The 19,726-nt window shown below is 43.3% G+C and overlaps 1 protein-coding gene across 2 annotated transcripts in view; it reads left to right on the top strand.

Moving 5' to 3' along the window:
- The window catches only part of EDEM3 (ER degradation enhancing alpha-mannosidase like protein 3), a 31,428-nt gene extending 20,294 nt beyond the window's left edge, over positions 1-11,134 (top strand). Inside the window, exons 15-21 of one of the 2 annotated variants that reach the window (XM_074833120.1) lie at positions 2,318-2,472; positions 3,257-3,410; positions 3,916-4,110; positions 4,874-5,039; positions 5,545-5,730; positions 6,597-6,644; positions 7,289-11,134. In XM_074833120.1, the coding sequence (XP_074689221.1) occupies positions 2,318-2,472; positions 3,257-3,410; positions 3,916-4,110; positions 4,874-5,039; positions 5,545-5,730; positions 6,597-6,644; positions 7,289-7,695 (1,311 nt within the window). In that variant the 3' untranslated portion in view covers positions 7,696-11,134. The remainder of the gene's footprint in view (positions 1-2,317; positions 2,473-3,256; positions 3,411-3,915; positions 4,111-4,873; positions 5,040-5,544; positions 5,731-6,596; positions 6,645-7,288) is intronic. The other variant, XM_074833121.1, reaches the window with a different exon arrangement.
- Positions 11,135-19,726: the final 8,592 nt, after the last annotated feature.

Raw genomic sequence — 19,726 nt, 5'->3', positions numbered from 1 at the left:
TCCATGACTGGATTCTGCACCATTGAATCTTGAGAAAAAAGCTGTGGAATGTTAGCAATATTGAAAAAGAAAATCATTCCCCATCTCTGTATAATGATATTTTAATCTTCATCTTTACTCTCTATTATTTTTTCTAAAACATACACAACAACACACCTAAGTCTTTGTTGTTTATTTTACTATGTGAACCCTTGGCAAATTTTGAAAGGTTTTTTGAGACTGCTACAAAGTTAGTTTGACAAGATACAGCTATAGATTTTGGGGTATTTAATTGTTTTAGCCCATGCAATAGGCATCTATTGTTTAAATGTGAGAACATTTATGGGTTTATAAATTACTTAACCTTCCAAAATAACCTGTAGTAATACAACTGTGCTGTGAAGCATCATCAATACTCGTCTTTTGTTTGGTTTTGTGTTCAGTAAGGTGACATAATTTATCTTTAAGGTAATAATACTACTGGCAAGCAAAAGAAATGCATGAGAAAGTGGAAAGAGAGAGGTGTCTGGGGTATCAGGGACATGCATTCCCTTATGTTAGTACACCTCTATTTTTACCCTTTACTATGAGTTTTTTACAATAATGTAAAAAATTAGAGGAAAATGCTCATGTTCTGTGTCCTGGAGAAATCTTATAATTGAGTAGAAAGCACTCTGTTTTATGGACATTAGATAGTGAAAAATTTTTAATAACTTGCTCTTAATGTCTGACATTGGTAAGACATTTAATGGGTCATTGGGTTGGTTTTTCATGTTTCTTGATGGTGGCGATCCTGCACCCTCCCTAAAATGCTCTTTCCTTGACATTTATCGTCTTTTGTCTTTGAGTTTTGGAAACCAAGTCTGTTTTTTAAACTACGCAAGAAGTTCTCTGAAGGTCTGAAGGAGCATTTTATATAACTTTCGTTCCCAACATGACAAGGTGATACTTTTGAGACGGGATTCCCACAGCTGATGCTGTGTGAAATGGTGGCCTAACATATGTAGTTCTCTTGAGAACCACAAATGTTAATAAAAGGCCAATAAAGGAGATCAAATAAATTGTTCAAATGCAGTTTTCTTAAGCTATTTAAGTCAAAGCTGCTAACATGCATAGTACGAGTAAGAAAGATCCATTGAAAATGGTGTCAATGAAGTGCATTAAATGGCTAAAAGGCTGTGAAGATGAGTGTGTTAATCTTTTATGGAATTTATCTGATGAGAAAAAAATTGATGAGAAAAATGGAATGTATAAATTATTTTTAATATAAATACAGTACTGTTAAGCCAAAATGTCTGAGATAGTTGGTGGTATGAACCCAACATCCTGTTTGTATTTATTCTCATAAACAGGAAAGGTCATGTCTTACTACGCTGATGCTTGCAATAGTGCTTGCAAGACTTTCTGAAGTGAAATGACTACTATTTGTCACACTAAGAACATAGGTACTTTAAAGTGTTTATTCCAGTAAACTAATAGCCTTTTAGGTCTTTTTTTTTAAGTGACCCTTTAAATGCTCGATTGTTAATTAGCTAATATGTTGCAAACAGGTTTGGGGTTTTTTTGCAAGTAGATAAATACTACATTAATTTTTATAGGTGAGAAAATTAACTTGCCAGTTACCCAACCAGTTACTTGCAAAACTAAGGACAGGCTAAATATGGCTTCAAATCACTGTACATGTTCCACATGGTTTCACGTTAGAAAACAGCGATTTGTGCAGCTGTGAACTCTGTCATCTTTTCTGAAAATAGAGATTGTTTGAATTACATGTAGATTCATCCTTGCCCGTTCAGACTTCTGGGTCTGTGTGGCTCCTGAGGAGGAGAATCTTTTGTTTGTATGAAAAGATGTGACATTCTTATTAGTACAAAGCAAGAATGACCTAAGGCCTGCAGCTGGTCCACTCAGCATAAAGTACAATTTCAGCATCATCTTCCTTTAGTTCTCTGGCACGTAAAAGTACAGGGGCACTAGCTATGTCATGAGCAGGCTTGAGAAGTGCTGTTTGCCAGTGAGGATTAGCCACTTCTGCAAAAAATTTCTAGTAACTGTGGATAGAAGTTTGGTAAGTTACAAATTAGAACTGGTGTTATATTTATCTATCCCTAGAAAGTGGTTGTAGTGCACTGGTTACCCTTTACAATTGCAACGTGTGGCACAGAGGAGTGATGTATTCTTCATTCCTGGAATCTGTGGGGTTGTAGGACATTTATTGCATTCAGGTGCTGTATGTCCTGAGTACACAGATTACTTAAGGGTAGGCCTATCTGTTGATTTTCTTCGTATACAAATGTAACCTACATTTTTAATAGAGTATCTGTTTCTTTCATTTTAGACTACGGAATACACAGAGCTGGATGACAGCAACTTTGACTGGACCTGTCCAAACACCCAGATTCTTTTCCCAAATGACCCTATGTTTGCTCAGAGTATTCGTGAACCTTTGAAAAATGTGGTGGATAAGAGCTGTCCTAGGGGTATTTCCAGAGCGTAAGATGAATATTTTCTGTCTTTTGTTAGTGTAGGAGTGAGTGGAATTCTGTTTGTTATTCATGGGAGGAGAAATACGAGGTGTATTGGAGCTTGCTCTGCTAAGTTTGTAGTCCTTTTAGAATGGATAGCCTAGTTAAGGGAAAAATCAGTGAGGTTTTCTCTGGCATCATCAGCAAGACTTGCTAATTCCTGCTGGAAATGAAGTAAGTCTTTCAAAGCCAAAGGAGCTTAATGAGCCACCTAATCCACGTGGGAATTATAGCCCAGGTATTACGGGAAGCATGTCTCTCTGAGTTGTAAAATTCATTTCTGTAGTCTCTTGAACAGTTCTGCAACTCTTCTTTGCAGTAAGCAAATAAATCGTGCTAGCGTACATAACTTCACCTATTTTGAAAAATATAGGAGAGTCTGTTAAAGCTGAGGAAGTTTATCCTTCTGACTACCTCTTTGATATTTATACTTCATGAGTAAAGCTGAGTAGCAACTGTATGAGGAAAACTGGTTTTAGTCTTACAATAATGCAGACTATTTAGAAATGAGAGAGAGCATACGGTAGTTTTGTTATTAACATTGCATGTGCTTTTTTGCACTACAAAAGTATTGATACTATTGACAAGCTTTAAGAAAGGTAGTTTGACTGGAAAGTTGCATTCTTGTGATCAAGCTTGTACTCAACATTATCCCAAAGAATTCTAATCTTGTGGTGGTAGGAATAACGTGAGAGTTACATTTCAAGAATAATCTGTTTTTTAAAGCTTTACTGTCTAATATCTTTTGGCAGAGAAGAAAGTTTGGGAAGTGGACCAAAACCACCATTGAGAGCCAGAGATTTCATGGCCAGTAATCCTGAACACTTGGAGATACTGAAGAAGATGGGAGTCAGTTTGATCCATCTGAAAGATGGAAGAGTGCAGTTAGTACAGCATGCAGTGCAAGTAAGACCTGACAGTACTTTTTTGGAAAACTTTCAGTAAAAAAGTACTAGCAATGATATTTGACACTTAGAGGTTCAGGAAGAACAGCCAGACTGTGGAAGGAGGCACATGAGCTGGATATGCAACTATATTTAGCAGGTGGCTGCTTGTTAATATTTTGCCTCAGCAACACTTTTAACTAATTTTTCATTAAATTAGATGGAGGCTGTTCATGTCAAAGTGATGTAGCTAACAGCATCTTATCAGAAAATGCTAGCTTGCAATGTGAGATACTTCCATTTGTTTAGGAGGTCTATATGTTTGTATGTTTTCAGTCTTCTGGGTGGTGGAGGCACTAAGAGGTTAACTTCCTTATTTGAAATGATCCATGAGTGCCAGTGAACATCCGTTCTGTATTTTAAAATCTTTGTAGCAGTGGCCCAAGCAAACATAACTTCAATTATTTTTTTTTCCAAGTTTCTCAAACATTTAAGAAGAAACTGTTTATTGTTTCTTTACTACTCAGGCAGCAAGTTCACTTGATGCTGAAGATGGCTTACGGTTCATGCAGGAAATGATTGAACTCTCCAGTCAGCAACAGAAAGAGCAACAGCTACCTCCTCGCGCTGTTCAAATTGTTTCCCATCCATTCTTTGGCAGGGTGGTCCTGACTGCTGGACCAGCACAATTTGGGATGGACTTATCCAAACACAAAGCAGGGGTATGTAAGATGTGTATGTGATCTATTCCTAGCTTTCTGTTACTTTCCTTATTGCATAAGCCTAAATTTTGCAGTACTGGTACTATTTCAGGGTGGCCAGCTAGAGGGTGATCAATTAATTACAGTGGTTAAAATGACAGGGCACAGCAGTGACAGTCTTTTAGATGAGTGGCTTATCGGTCTGTGGCCCATGCTCTGCTCCCGAGTCATCATTTAGGATTGAAAATGCATACACAGTATGATTTTTTGAAACAACTTTATATAATCTGCAGTGCGTATCTTAAGACATGTTAATTTAAGGAAGGCTTTCCTGCCATGTCAGCCATGACTTTGCAGAAGCCCATTTAGAGTTAGAGTAGGCTGTTCTTGCACAAGCTTTTATAAAAGGCTCTATCTAGATGGAAGAAGAAAATATCACAGAGGCAATGGTCCCTATTGGAAGCAGTAGGAAAACCCGATGACTTCAGTTGGGCAAGATGCAGCCCCAAAGAGGAGTTCCAGACTAACAGTTCACAGAAGAAAATTTTCCAGAGACAACTGCTCACAGGTATAGACAAAATACACTGAATATGAGAATTAGGTTTTCACTCGGTTGTTCTTTGCTTCTTAGAAATCCGACTTCAAGGTAAAGATTGCCTTCACCAACAGAAGACAACACTACATGTGTTAGATAACTGAAGAAATGAAAATGCTTAGGGATCTTTTGCAAGCTTGAACCTCGTGCTATAATGCTCTCTCTTTTTGTTTTTGTTTTTCCAAACAGACACGAGGATTTGTTGCAACCATTAAGCCATATAATGGATGCTCAGAGATCACTAATCCTGAGGCAGTGAAAGAGAAAATTGCTCTGATGCAAAGAGGCCAGTGTATGTTTGCTGAAAAGGCACGAAACATTCAAAAAGCTGGAGCAATAGGAGGCATTGTTATTGGTAAATAAAATTTTAAGTTCTTAAAATCTTCAGTGTGTATACATGTAACCTGTATTTTACAGATTTGAAGATACTGGAGAGCTGACAAGAAGCTGTTAAACTCTCTGAGATGACAGTACTCCAACACAGAAATTGTGCTTTCAGAAGATGAAGAAATGTTTTGGTTTTGTCCAGTTCTGCACAGAAAGTGTAGCTAAACAAATTGAATGGGTGATTGTCACAGTTTTCGCCAATTAAAAGTTGTTATTTTAAGGATCGAAGTTTTGCAGCAGTGCTGTCTACTAACTGCTGAGGAAAACTTGAGATGCAAATGAGAAATGTTAAGGGCAACAGGTACACAAGTTGGCTTTTGCTTTTTACAACCAACTTGCTATTTTCTGCCTGGTGTCCTCTTAACTGACTGAGCAGTAGAAAGCTGCTGAAAAAGTCTGCTGAAGTTGAGACTGGTAGTCTGTTTATCTAACAGGAGGTTTGCTTGCTTTTCCTTTTGTGTGCATCTGGCTAGATGACAATGAGGGAAGCAGTAGTGACACAGCTCCTCTCTTCCAAATGGCGGGTGATGGAAAGAATACGGATGATATCACAATTCCCATGCTCTTCCTCTTCAACAAGGAAGGAAACATTATACTGGATGCAATCCGGGAGTATGAGGCTGTGGAGGTGCTCCTTTCTGATAAAGCAAAAGACAGAGGTAAGATTAGTGGTTATTTGTACAAATTCAGCTTCCATCTGTGCCCTGGCACAACGTGAAATGTACAATAGTGATTTCTACTGCTACCTAAAGGGGCAAACTTGTTAATTGGTAGCTCTAGTTTTCTGTTTGACGTTGGTATTAGTTTTTTCATAAGAAAGCCATTATCTGGGATGTGTCATTATCCTTTCCCCCCTCAAGTTAACATTAACATCCAGAAATGCTGTTTGTAAGTTAAGTGTCAGTTTGACTAATGAGAAAATACAGCCTTTTGGATTCCTTTTGAACCCTTTTGTCATAATCTGCTTTGAAGCAGTATCAGGAATAGTGTAAGTATTTTCAATGCCCTACATTGTAAACGCCTTTCTCTTATCAAGCTCCCCAGTGACATTTTTGGTACCCAAAAGGAAAGAGACAACTGTTACAACTATTTTGCCTATCTAAGGAGAAGTGGTTATCATGAGAAATAAGGCTGCTGACCTCTGATGTTTTGCAGGTTTTTCTTGTATAATACAAGAAAATTGCAAGCTAATACATTCCCAATTACTATGTTTGCATATGGCAGAAAATTGTAGGTTTTCCTTTTGTAAGCCTTCCTCATAGCACTGCTTTGTCCAAGCAGAGTATGTAAGAACAAGTATCTCTAGTAAACCAGTGACAGTGTTTATTTTCTGCACATATGCAGAGGTGATATGCTGAAAGCTGCAGTGTTGTTTCTTTATAGTTGCTTACAAATTCCTCCTGTTTATAACTATGATTAAGCTGCTTTAACAAAATACTAAATACAAAAGATGGCTCTGCATTTGAGGATTTGTAATCCGTACCTGCTTCTTCCCTCCTCCTTGTGCTTCCGTTTGGAATCCCAGCAACAATCTTTAAAGGTAAAATGATTCCAAACTACATTATTGATAGCAGTAAGTATCCCATGTTAAAAATGGCATATGCAGTTAAACTCTCTAGAAGTCTTGAAATATTAGTGTCCTCTATACTAGCTATAAACATCAAACTCCAAAGAGATCTGCATGGTTAAATCGGACAGCTATTGTAAAGTTACAAGCTAAATCAGTACTTGAGATACGTATGTTAATTGCTTTGTGTGGGGATGTGCTGATAGAGGCTTCAGCTTTGGCTCTCTCTAATTCACAGTTCAGTAACCTTACAAAGCTCTGTTCGTCTCCCACTTGCTTGGATGTGGGATCCTGGTGGATGTGGGAGTGATTTAAAATCTGGTATTAAAGTTCAGTGCACGCAGTGGGTATTTGCTTAAGACTGAAGGATGGTAACTAGCACTGACACAGAATTGACTACTGAAGTTTGAGGAAGTGATGCTAGTTTCACTATGTTGTTTGCCCCCGTTTAAAATGTGTTTAAATGTCTTCCCTCCCTTCCCTCTGTCAAATATGTTCCTTAATAAAATTAAATTTTCATATCCATGGAAAGTCTGCATGTCCTTGAGGAAATAAGGCCAAGGGAAGTGACCTTGCTTCTGAAATACATAATAAAATGCTGCTTTTCTAGTGTTTTTTTCAAAACATTTTTCTTTTCTCCCCTCTCAAAGACTTGGAAATGGAGAATATGGACCAGAAATTATCTGAAAACGATTCACATAAACAGAATTCAGAAGAAGCTACTGCAGCATCTCAGGATGTCGGTGCGGTCAGTGAGGAGCCTGAAGAAGGAGAAAATTCTGATGTTACTGACGCTGATTCTTTATCTCCTGCTCACGCAGACAGTGACAGCATTTCCATTTCAAATCAGGATTCCTGTGTCCCTGGAACCGATGAGGCCAGTGCTCCGGAGCCAGCGTGTACGCAAGGGGATAACCAGCCTCAGGAACAAAAGACTGAGACAGAGTCAAATTCCAAAGTTAACTGGGATAATAAAGTCCAACCTATGGAATCCATATTAGCAGACTGGAATGAAGATATAGAAGCATTTGAAATGATGGAAAAGGATGAGCTATGACTTGTAATCATAACTTATTTGTTAGTAAACAAATGGAGAACTCTTTGGGTAGAAGTGAGGCCCTGATATCTGAGAACTAGAAAACACATTCAGTATTGTGATGAGCAACCAGGTTTCACCTGGAAATTACCACAGAAATCCAGCACGCGCTCTTTGTATTGTTTTAATTTTTTCCTGTTTAAAAATGGGAACGTGCAATTGAAGCATTTGCCTGGCTCCACCGCACGGTGCTGTAACCCGGGAGGCTCGCGCAGGGAACGAGCCCGACTTCTGCGTTCCAGGCTCCGAGAGGTCACACTCCCTTGGTCTCTGGAAAGCAAAAGTTGAATGCGGTGGGGTTAACACACCACGTAACGGTTATCGCTGAGAGCACTTGAAGGCAGTAGGTCAGCCACCGTTCTGGTTGGAGCGAAGGTGTGGTTCCTCTGATCTCTGCCGAGTTGAAAGCCTTCATTGATAGCAGCAGGTGAAATTGTTTCCAGTTGTCGTGTCTTTAAGACATGGCTAGAAGCAGTTTGATTTTGTCCTGACACATCCTACTGAGGCATAGTAGCGTTGCTCATCACTCCTTCCATCTGTTACCGTGAAGAATGACCACGATGACACGCGAGTGTTCCCTTCTGCGCCGCTTTCGACTAGAGAAACTGTATAAACCAAAGGCAACGTGTACTTTGTAAGCAGGTTCCATCAGGGAAACTAAGGCAGCCTTGGGCTCTACCAGGTTTGTGCCGTGTTGTGAAAGTTATGCTCGAGCTTAAGATGAAGTGGACAAGGCGGATGTTGAGTTACAGGTATTTCTTTTGGCCTTCCAGGTTGAAAAACTCATTCTACCCCAAGATAAAGAATTTAAACTGGCAATATTCTCTGAAAGGACACTAAACAGAACTAGTTCAGCTATAACACAAAAAAATCTTCCTTTTTCTACAATTTGACTTCTAACAGCTTGACTTTGTTGCCATTCTTTTTATATGCAACTTCTATACGTGTGATACTTCAGGCAGTGAGGCCAGTACCAGTAGTGAAGTGCAACAATTTTGGCTGTTGGGTCCATAGTTCGAAGTGTAGTGGTGTGAGCTGCGAGGGTGACTGGTATGTTACTCTGGGCTTGGGGAGTTTGTTACAGGTAAGTGTGAGTCCTAATCTGTTATCCCTCTTACGAAAAACATTATTTAAATAAAAATGGGGATGTTTAAACAACCGAGAGACGTTTTGACTGTGTCCAAAGAAACTGCCAAAAACTAATTAACTTGATTTATATAAACTGCTTTTAGTGAATTGTGGTTCAAAGAATTGTTTTATATTAAAGAGTAAATTAACACTGCCTATATGCTGCACCAGTCTAAAAATGAAGGTTTATGTTCATCTTTGCAATGGAAAGAAGGAAAAAAAAAAATAAAAGCCCCAATCTGAATTGCACCTTTCATTTAGCTGGTGAAATTATGCGTGCTGAATATGCAACTGTTAATTAGTACAGCCATACTGTATTTATTTATGTATACTCCTGTACAGTGTGAATGGAGAAATCCCAGGCAAATGTTGTATACATGTGTACTTAATGACACTTGCTTTCAAGAGTATCAAAATGCACAGGCACCTTTTGAGAGCATGACAGTCAATCAGAATATTATCCATAAACTGAATGATAACTTCAAATCACTAGAGTAGGAGGGAATTTCAAGGAGGAAATGAAGCGGTAGCGGAATAGTGAATAAGTGTCCTTTTAAATAAATCAGCTTTTAAATGTAGTTATAATTCCTTTGCACAAATAACTGTATGGAGGCTTGGACTGAATGAGTAGGGCGTGAAGCAGCTGGGGTTTTTCAGTTGAGGGTTTTTTTGTTTCTGTTTTTTTTTTATGTGAGTTTCTTCATGTAAGGCATTTGATCATGGGAGCCCTTTAAGTGTCCTTCGGCACTCGGAGCCTCAGCCCGCACCCGAGGGACGCTGCGCTCCCCCGGTAGCGCCCGGGCTCCAAGTGACGTGGCCAAGTGCAGTCAGCTGCAGGATCAAAACCGTCAGGTGCAGATCAAAAGTTTTCACTCTGGTAATTCCTTTGATCTGTCAGTGCTTAGTGCCACAAAAGGAGCATTTTTGTTCCCATGCTCTTTGACACGGACTACATCTTCATCCTTGTTAGCTCTCTTGGCGGAGATAGAATTATTTTTATAGCTATAGAGGCCCTCTGGTCATTATGTTAAGACTGTCAATATAGCAACTAAAGGTTTTCTTTTTTTACATGCAGAAAATTTAGGTGTAGATGTAAAATTTTATTAAAAGATTAACTTTCCTTGCCATCACCAGCTCATTTTTATTTAACTGCTTTTTCCACATCTATTGCTAAAGCAGCAGACGTTAGCTCTCCGTTTAAGGGATTTTGAATGATCCCAGAACTCCATATGGATTTGAAGCATCATTTTGGTGGTGGCCTACCTCAGATAACTGTTGCCTCCTTCCTTTTGGGTTGGTTTTTTTGTTTCGTTTTGGTTTGTTCTACTTTACCTTTGAAACCGTCATGAGAGCCATAGCTTTGTTTACAGAACTGAATTGGGTAAGGTTGACCTTTGGGGAGAGAGGACTAAATTGAGGGGGCAGTTTTATTCAGGTTATTTTCACTTTGTATTTCCCTATGAGGAAGTAGGCTTTAGTTTAACCTTTTCGTATCGTTCTGGAAATAATTCAATTTTCTGTCACTGTCATCTTAAAAAGCGAGAAGAATGTATTCATCAAAAAAACAAAACCTTTTGGAGAGGGGAGTAAGTGTTCTTCCCAGATTTTTAGAAGTCTGCTCCCTCCACGTAGACTATTGCTTGTACAACATTAATCAGTAATCACCTCTTTCTTTGTATAGTATTGTACATTTCTTTGTATGGTATTGAACACTGAAGAATTCAGGAATTGCAGCTGGAACTAGCACTTACTCCATGCCATGTAATTCAGATCAGCCAATTAATTTCTCATTTGATCTTAGAGGAATCTTCTTAATTGTTTACATTTATTGTTTCTTAATGAAGTTTCAAAGTGAGCCCAGCTTTGGTTCTCCTTCTGCCAGCGTACCTGAAGGCGTAGCGGTAGGCACGAATAAGTGTATGTTGAGAAGTTAAAAATGGGACATCTTATGCAAAAGGCATCAGTCAGAACACAGGGGAAAAAAACCATTCTGTGAATGAAATATTGTATGTTCAGATTTTATAAGATTATTTTTTTTTTAGCCAGCCCAATTTACAGCCGTATATTTTCTTATGAAAGATGTCTAATAACAGGTGCTGTAACACTATTGTTGGGTTTTACTGTCTGGTGGTAAGTGTATACAATATTTCTAAGGGCAACTATGTACTGTGATGTAAAAGTCTGGGCTAAAATGTATATAATCCGTGTACATAATTGTGTACTTGATTATAATTGATTGTAAAGATTTAATAAAATGTAAATATTCTGGTCACGCTGTGCTAAACTGCCACTAATTTACCTTGACTTCAGTAAGGCCTTTGACACCGTTTCCCACAGCATTCTCCTGGCGAAACTGGCTGCTCACGGCTTGGCTGATCGCATGCTTTGCTGGGTAAAAAACTGGCTGGATGGCCGGGCCCAGAGAATTGTGGTGAACGGAGTTAAATCCAGTTGGAGGCCGGTCACGAGTGGTGTCCCCCAGGGCTCAGTTGTGGGGCCACTCCTGTGTAACATCTTTATTGATGATCTAGACGAGGGGATCGAGTGCACCCTCAGTAAGTTTGCAGATGACACCAAGCTGGGTGGGAGTGTTGATCTGCTCGAGGGTAGGGAGGCTCTGCAGAGAGACCTGGACAGGCTGGAGCGATGGGCTGAGGCCAACTGGAGGAGTTTCACGAAGGCCAAATGCCGGGTGCTGCACTTGGGCCACAACAACCCCCAGCAGCGCTACAGGCTTGGGGAGGAGTGGCTGGAGAGCTGCCAGTCAGAGAGGGACCTGGGGGTGTTGATTGACAGCCGACTGAACAGGAGCCAGCAGTGTGCCCAGGTGGCCAAGAAGGCCAATGGCATCCTGGCTTGTATCAGCAATAGCGTGGCCAGCAGGGACAGGGAAGGGATCTTACCCCTGTACTCGGCACTGGTGAGGCCACACCTCGATGAGTGGGTTCAGTTTTGGGCCCCTCACCCCAAAAAGGCCGTTGAATGACTCGAGCATGTCCAGAGAAGGGCAACGGAGCTGGTGCAGGGTCTGGAGCACAGGTCTGATGGGGAGCGGCTGAGGGAACTGGGGGGGTTTAGTCTGGAGAAGAGGAGGCTGAGGGGAGACCTCATCGCCCTCTACAACTACCTGACAGGAGGGTGCAGAGAGGGGGGATGAGTCTCCTGAACCAAGGAACCAGCACCAGGACAAGAGGGAATGGCCTCAAGCTGCGCCAGGGCAGGGTCAGACTGGCTCTTAGGAAGGATTTCTTTGCAGAAGGTGTTGTTGGGCGTTGGAATGGGCTGCCCAGGGCAGGGGGGGAGTCCCCATCCCTGGAGGGGTTGAAGAGTCGGGTTGACCCAGCGCTGAGGGATCTGGTGGAGTTGGGAACGGTCAGGGTGAGGTTCATGGTTGGACTGGAGGAGCTTCAAGGGCTTTTCCAACTGAGATGATTCCGTGATTCTGTAATTTCTGAATTGCCCGCCAGCTCTGTTTGCCTGTTTGAGCAAGGCCATTAGTCGTTGCACCAATACTGTCCCGCATCTTTATTAGCAACCATAACGAGGGGCAAGCGCAGATTTGGCAGAAGCAGTCAGTCCCCAGCTGGCAACGCTGCTCTCGGGGGTCCCTGGGAGGCAGGAGAAAGCACCACTGGGAGCCTGGGAGGGGTCGGCACCCAGGAGGCTGGAGCCCCGAGCCCTGCCCCGACTCTTGCAGGAGCCCCTCGCAGCCCCGCCAGCAGACGTGCAGCCTCCCTAGCAGGAGGGTACAGGGGAGCACAGCTGTGGGTGAAGGCAATGGGGATGCTGTGATGCAGGAGATTCAGAAATAAGAGATACCTTTCCACTCTGAGAGTGGCCAAACACAGAGATACTATATATAATCAGAACACCACCCTTTCAGTATAAAATTGGAAGTGGCCTGGAAGGGCTCTCAGCAACCTCCTCTAATTGAAGTATTTCAACAACTCTTACTCTATTTTTTTTTTTTTTTTAATCCATTCCTGCAGTAAGAATAGAGATCCTCAAAAGTTCATTTTAAGTATGACTACTTCTGAGCCTGTTTTCATTAGAATTAAAGAAAAACAGGTCTCTCTTGGGCCTGATTAGGTATGTCTCAGAGGAAACATACTCCATCATCCTTCCTCTGTTATCAGCTGTTCTTGACACCTCAGCTCCCGTGAGCTTTTCCTCCATGGAAGTCAGGATTAAGAAAATAAAAGATGCAGGAGCCCTAAATTTAACTCATTGTTCAAGTGTTCAGCAGTGCTGATGATACTCATTAAGCAGAAACCATTACCAGCCTCACCGGTGAAGTGCTAAATTTCTTCAACCTATTGTTACAGGAGAATCAGGACTTCAGGGACTGGAGTATTTTGGAGCAAAGGTACCTTCTGCCTTCCTCATCCCTTGAAGGGTCTTAAAGCTGGGGTACTCTAAAAGCATTTTGGTCTGTGGGGCGTACAGCCATGTAGTAGGTGTTCCTCAGAGAGCTGCCTGCTGCCCATCGGCCCTGCAGGGGCATGGGCAGCCGCTGCCCTACTCACGGGCTCCGTGTTGTAGCAGCGATGGGCAGACAAACGGCTCAGTGCAGAGCAACGTGACTCAGAGCCGGGCAAACAGAAAGGAGTCCAGCGCAAACCTGGGTCTTTGTAGTAAAGGTTTAATAATAAAAAAGATGACCACAAGGAGATATGCAAAGAGATGGAGAGAGGGAAAGGGACCGCTGGTATGAGCAGACAAAGACATCGAGATGTATTGTGCTCCTCTGTGGCACCTCCTGGGAGCGGATGACGGTGGGTGAGGGCTAAGCCAGGGACAGGGCAGAGGGGTTTAGACCAAACCTTTCAGGACTAATATCTCCAGCACAATAGAGCAGCCCCTCATGTTTTCCCATCTTTCTTCAGAACCATCGTGGCCTCCCATGTGCTTTGCTTTCCTGCAGGGATGCCCCATCCCTCCCTCCCTCCCTGGCTTACGTTCTTCCCCATCTGTCCATTGACCAAGCATTGAACTAACACCCAAAAACCAGGCTGAGACATTCATCCTCTGCAAACACCTGCACCCAGCCCACAGCCCTGGGTCATCTGGCTGCTGCCCATGCGGGCAGAGGGATGAGGTTGATTAAAAGAAGCACCAGTTCTACAAAACCCTGGCCCTCCTGGGCAGGCAACATGTTCACCATGAGAGAGCAGAGCCCAAGACTCAGTGAAGGAGGGTTTAACCCGTTACCCGTCCTGTTGCTGGGGCCTTGCGGGTGGTGGATGGGGGCTTGGGAGGTTGGAGCAGAGCCTTGAATGGCAGCAAAGTCATCTCTCTCTTGTAGCTGGGGTAACTGGAGAGATCTTGGAGCAAACCCTTAGCAAACTTCATTACTTTTTATTGAAAAAAAAGGGAAAAAAACTGTCTTAAAGGAATCAGTGTTCTCTCTTAACAATACTCTCCCGCAGCGCTCAGAGGATCTGGTTTTCTTTTTCCATGTTCATCTACACCACCTTGCCAGCCACAATGCCCAGATGCTCTTTGGCATAACAAGGAGTCACCCTCTCTTTGCAGATGGCCTCCAAAAAGGCAAAAATATTAGCAAAATTAACAGTCAAGGTGCCGCCCAGTCCTGCCCCTCTCTGTATTTCCTTGAAATCAGGAATATTTAGTTATATATTTCTGTCTCTGAACGTGTTCCTGACATTCCTGCTCCACGGGGATGCTCATTGCACAGATGCACAAAAGGTAAGGGAAGCACAATGGCATCAGCACATCACACCTCCTACTAAAACTATCCTTAATAATTACTTTATGGCAATAGCTGTATTGATGGGCTGATACTCCACTTTCATTTCCACTTTCCAGTTAGGTCACCCAAAGCTAGAGGACTTCAGTAGCTCTCACAAAAATTCAGCCTCAGCTGCTACTCGTCCCAAGACCCATCATTCACGTCAGCCTGAAGCTGCCAGTGGCAGGAGTCCCATTTTCTTCTAAGTGCTACATAAAAAGGTAATGTTAATAAACGTTTCCAGCTGGAATGGTCCTATAAAACAGTGTTTGCCTGGGAAAGTTCACCCAAGCTGTTAAAACCCCAAGACGGGCGAATTCATCTTTATTAATCCTTTGGTGGAGCGAACAGCATGATGGCACGGCACCAGGGCCAGCCTGAGTGCAGAGGCATTTAAGCCAAAATTGTGCAAAAAAGCGTGCGCAGTACTTGGTGGTACCCGCGCGTGTTCTCGGGGACCACCCCGGGATAGCTCGGGCACCCCACCGGCTGCGACACCAGGACAGACCTGATGGCAGCAGTGCAGGGCAGAGAATGAGAAGAAATACAGAAAACCAGTTTCACCATTCCTTAAAACATCCCACCCGAGCATTTCTCTGCCTTCACACCCTTCGCTGGGTGCTGCCATCGCCTTTGCAGCGCTTGGGGCTGCCAGCACTGGGCTGGGAAGGGGTTGCTGGGCTTTGGGCACGAGTCCCGGCCAAGGGGGATGCTCAGAGACGTGTGGACCCAGTGGAGTGGCAACGTGGGTGAGAAGAAATGAGCAATTCCAAGCTGGACGTACTGAATTTGATGCATTTTAGGATTTCTTTATGGATCTTCTCTCCTTGCAGGCAGCGGGGTGGTAATAGACTAAATGTTGAGCATTAAGAGACGTGTGTGATCCTCCCCTCCACAGCAAAAGCCCTTTCCCCATCCCTCCTCTGGCCCAACGCTCCTCACACTCTGGTTTAAGAAAATTAGCAAAGAATGCTTAGAAAGGCTTAAGGATAAAAAAAAAAGGCAAAAGATGTGCAGGAAAGGGCAAAAAAGCGTTTCCGACAGAGGCTGGCTCTCACGGCTGTTTTATGTAACTGAGCACGTGACCTTCCACGTTTATTTTCGGGCCTGACAGGGGATATCTGATTGCCAGGCAGAAAGCATCTCTGTTAAATGATGTCAATCTTCACCGCACTGGCATTACAGCATCATAAAAAATTACATAGCTGCTATTTTGGGTAGCAGCTCTCTCCGACTCGGTGAATAAATGCATCTCCATATGACTCACTCTGGGGGATTATTAATAGACACAAAAGCAGAATGCCAAAAACCTGAGAATATCACTCAGTTCCCACATGTAGCTTTCTAGTTTCTCGCAGCAATCACACTCGAGAAGTTTTTTGTCTCAAAATTTAATTTTTTTACATGTATATACATGGGGAAAAAAAAATCTTCTATTCAACTCACACCTTTAAGGCTTGGAGGGAGGAAGAAAGTCTGCAGTGATGGAGGATGCTGGCTGCTCCAGCCCTGGGAGTGCAGGGTACCACACAGCAGCCCTGCACCACTCGCCGCGCAAACACCCGCGCAGGGCAACGCCTCCTGCTAACAGACCCGCTAAGGCGAGGCTGCCACTATTAACAAAGCTCCAAATAAAAGCTCAGCGATCCTGAATTAAACAGAAACCATCCGGGACGGCAGAGCAGCGGGGAAGAGCAAGTCGTTATGAGCGGGAAGAAATCACACGCTTCTGCTTTTGCTGCGTGACAGCTGGCGGGTAAGTCAGCGATAGGAGCCACCGTCGGATGAAGATACGGACTCAAGCCCGGAGCTCACCCTGCCCCGGGGGCACCTTCTTTGTTCAACCAGCTTTTCAGTAATTAAGCTGAAAGTTATCAGTGGGGTCCTCCACACTGTCCTAGCCCCGCTACCACATGAAATTGCTGCGCTTAAATAGCGTCAGCTTTGGTAACGTGGGGAAACCTTTAAAAAAAAAGGACACTTTTTCCCATAAAATGTTCTGTTGGTGTTTACAACACTGCCGAGATGCTGCCATGGGTGCAGGGAAGAGGTGTCCATGAGGATGGTGTTATAGTTGGCTTTTATGAAACAGGTTCACAGTCCCACACATGTTTGTGATGATGATGAAGAAGAAGATGAGCATGAGGAAGATGATGATGACTGTGTCACCTTCAAGCTCAAAGCGAGCATTTACCTGGATGTCATGGATAGAGGTATGCAGCTAAATTTAAAGAAAAAAAAATAATATTTTTTTTTAAAGCAAAGACATGAACTTTTTTGAATTCCACCAGCTTTCACATTTTGCAGTTCTCCTGAGCTGGGACTTCTTTCCCTTTGCCACAACAGCACAGTAACAATAATATGAATTTTTCACTTGGTGCTTACCCAATTTTTTGGATGTTTGACCTGAAGGCAAACAACATGTCCCTCCAAAACCATCTCCGCACTCCTTGACCCCTCCCCTCCAAACATCCACAGAAATAAATTAAATAGAGAAACGTTTCAGTCTGAAGAAGGAGAGTTTCCCAGCAGTATCAGGACTCAGAGCAGGGGCTTCTAATGTTAAAAGACTCCCAAAAGCATCCTCCATAAAGTCACATTGGTAGGAAGATCAACAAATCTGTGCTTTCTCAGTGAACACCATAAAAATTGTCTGCACTGCACACTGACCTTGGCTGCAGACAAAGCTTTTGATTTTCCTGGAGTACAAGTTTCAAGTGTTAGTTATTTTCCCCTGGGGCTGTGGCTATCCCAGACAGGTAAAAGCTTCTTTGGCACATGGGGCTGTTGCTCAGACTCCCCAACATTCCACACAGTGTTTGAGTCAGGGCACTGCTGTCTATGTCACTGACGAAGATATTGGCTAGTACTGGTCCCAGTACAGAGTCTGGAGGGACGCCAGTGGCCCAGCCATGATCCCACAGGCAGGCACTCTGGCTGTATTGGCCCCACTGGCTTTGGCTGGGAGTAACTGGAGAGATCTTGGAGCAAACCCTTAGCGAACTTCATTACTTTTTACTGAAAAAAAAAAGGGAAAAAAACTGTCTTAAAGGAATCAGTGTTCTCTCTTAACAATACTCTCCTGCAGTGCTCAGAGGATCTGGTTTTCTTTTTCCATGTTCATCTACACCACCTTGCCAGCCACAATGCCCAGATGCTCTTTGGCATAAGGAGTCACCCTCTCTTTGCAGATGGCCTCCAAAAAGGCAAAAATATTAGCCCTGGCCCTGGCCCTGCTGACATCCTTTCACTTCAGTGTCTTCTCCCTGCAGATATGGACATCACTTCCAGAATTCATTCACCAATTCTGGCTGAAAGGCAAGACACGTTGTAAAATGTGAGTAGAAAACATGCGTGCTGGACACGAAGCCTACATGGCGTCATGGACTGTTGCCTGTGAAGCAGCAATGCTGACCAAAGCTGTTGGTGGGACAGAGTGCCAACAGCAACTGGAAATCACCACCTTTTCTCGTTTTAAGCTCGCATTAAATTCGTTCCTCAGCAGATGCAAACATTACCCAGCTGGAAGCCTCTCCTATTCTGAAGGTCTGGTGTGTCAGCCAAGCCAATCTGGAGTTGAGTCATTGCTAACTCCAAAATTGAAGTGACAGGTAATTATTTTATAGAGTTGATAAAGCTGAGAAACGAATATTTATCTTCAGTCTAATTTTTGTACGACAATGGCAATGTCTCCAGAGTTCAAACATGTCTCTCTGGTGTTTCATCTACTCATTCACTCTTGTCTCATAACTGAGATTTTAAAGTATGTGTTGTGCTTTGTGGGCAGCTACAGTCACCAGCTGGACTCTCTTACAGCCATTAAAAGGCACGCTGCAAAAAAAATCATGCAATATTGCCGATTGCTGCCTCCTTTCTCTTACAGCTGTGGCCACCGTGTCTTGTGGCAGCACCGTGCACAACCCCACCAGCTGCAGAGAAGGTCAGAGCCCACCCGAGTGTGCACGGGGACAGCAGGATGAGGGAGTTCGGAGGCTGAAGATTTCACCTGTGCAGCCAGGATTTGGAAAGCACTGCTATTCCTGATGTGCACAAAGGGATGGGGAGGAGCAGGATGGGGAGGGTTCTGTGTGGCTCGTCCAGGGCCACAAACAACTCGGGGCAGTGGAGGGTGCAAAGCTGGGTCTTCTGGGTCCCAGCAGGGAGCCTTAATTTAAAAAAAAAAACCACAAAACACCTTTGACTGCAAGCAAAGGAGGAAATTAATGTTAAGTTTTGGATGGTACAGTTTTAGGGCTGAAGACCAGTATCAGAGAAAAGTTTGTGGGAGCCAAGAAACAAGAGCACTTGTAGTCAGACAATTAACCAGCTCCTTTGCTGATCCTCTTCAGGGGCATTCTGACCAAGGTCTGCAGACTGGTTTCTCTGTTTTATCTATTTGTATGTCCATCCTCTCTGTCTGCCTATAGGGTTTCTGGCTGCTCATCACCCACGATACCATAATGTCTGTGTGCTTCCCAGGCATCCCACTGGCACGCCCGAGTACTTCATGGGGAGTCAAAGTGGATCCTGCTCTGGTCAGTCCAGGCGTGTTTTTAAAAAGAGAAGTCTAAACAGTGATTTGGAGGGATACTCAGAGGAAAGAGCATTTGCTGAGTGTTCCCAGCGAGACCAAGACATCCTAAAAATAACCAGCCACAGCAGCAAAAGCCCAGAAAGCTTCTAATACCCTGCCCAGCTCTTCCTGAAAAAGTGGGAACAGCTGAAAAATTTTAGAGAAGCCCAGAGTTTGTCAATCTACACTCTCTAGTGGTTACTACAGAACTTAATTTATGTGGCCATCATGGAGAATCCTGCAGTAGCTCAGCCAGGCCATCCAACCATGCAAGCCTTGCTCCTGCAAGGGGCTCTTGCCCATTTTCCCCAAACGGGATGGGCTGGGGCTTTGCTTAAGTCCTGGCACTGGAGAGAAACCACTCCTGGTCCCTCATATCGCACGCAGAGACCTGGCCCAGAACATTTCCTGCTGGGGGTCCCACGGGAGAAAAGTACACGTGTCAGCATCTGAACGATGTGACATGATCCATAGCCCTTGAGATGAAAAAAGCACTAATACGTTTTTGGGCTTCTTTAATCTAATTTAGGTGCAGACTC

This window comes from Strix aluco, chromosome 8, assembly GCF_031877795.1.
Source record: "Strix aluco isolate bStrAlu1 chromosome 8, bStrAlu1.hap1, whole genome shotgun sequence".
NCBI lineage: Eukaryota > Metazoa > Chordata > Aves > Strigiformes > Strigidae > Strix > Strix aluco.
This window is presented reverse-complemented; position numbering and strand designations above follow the sequence as displayed.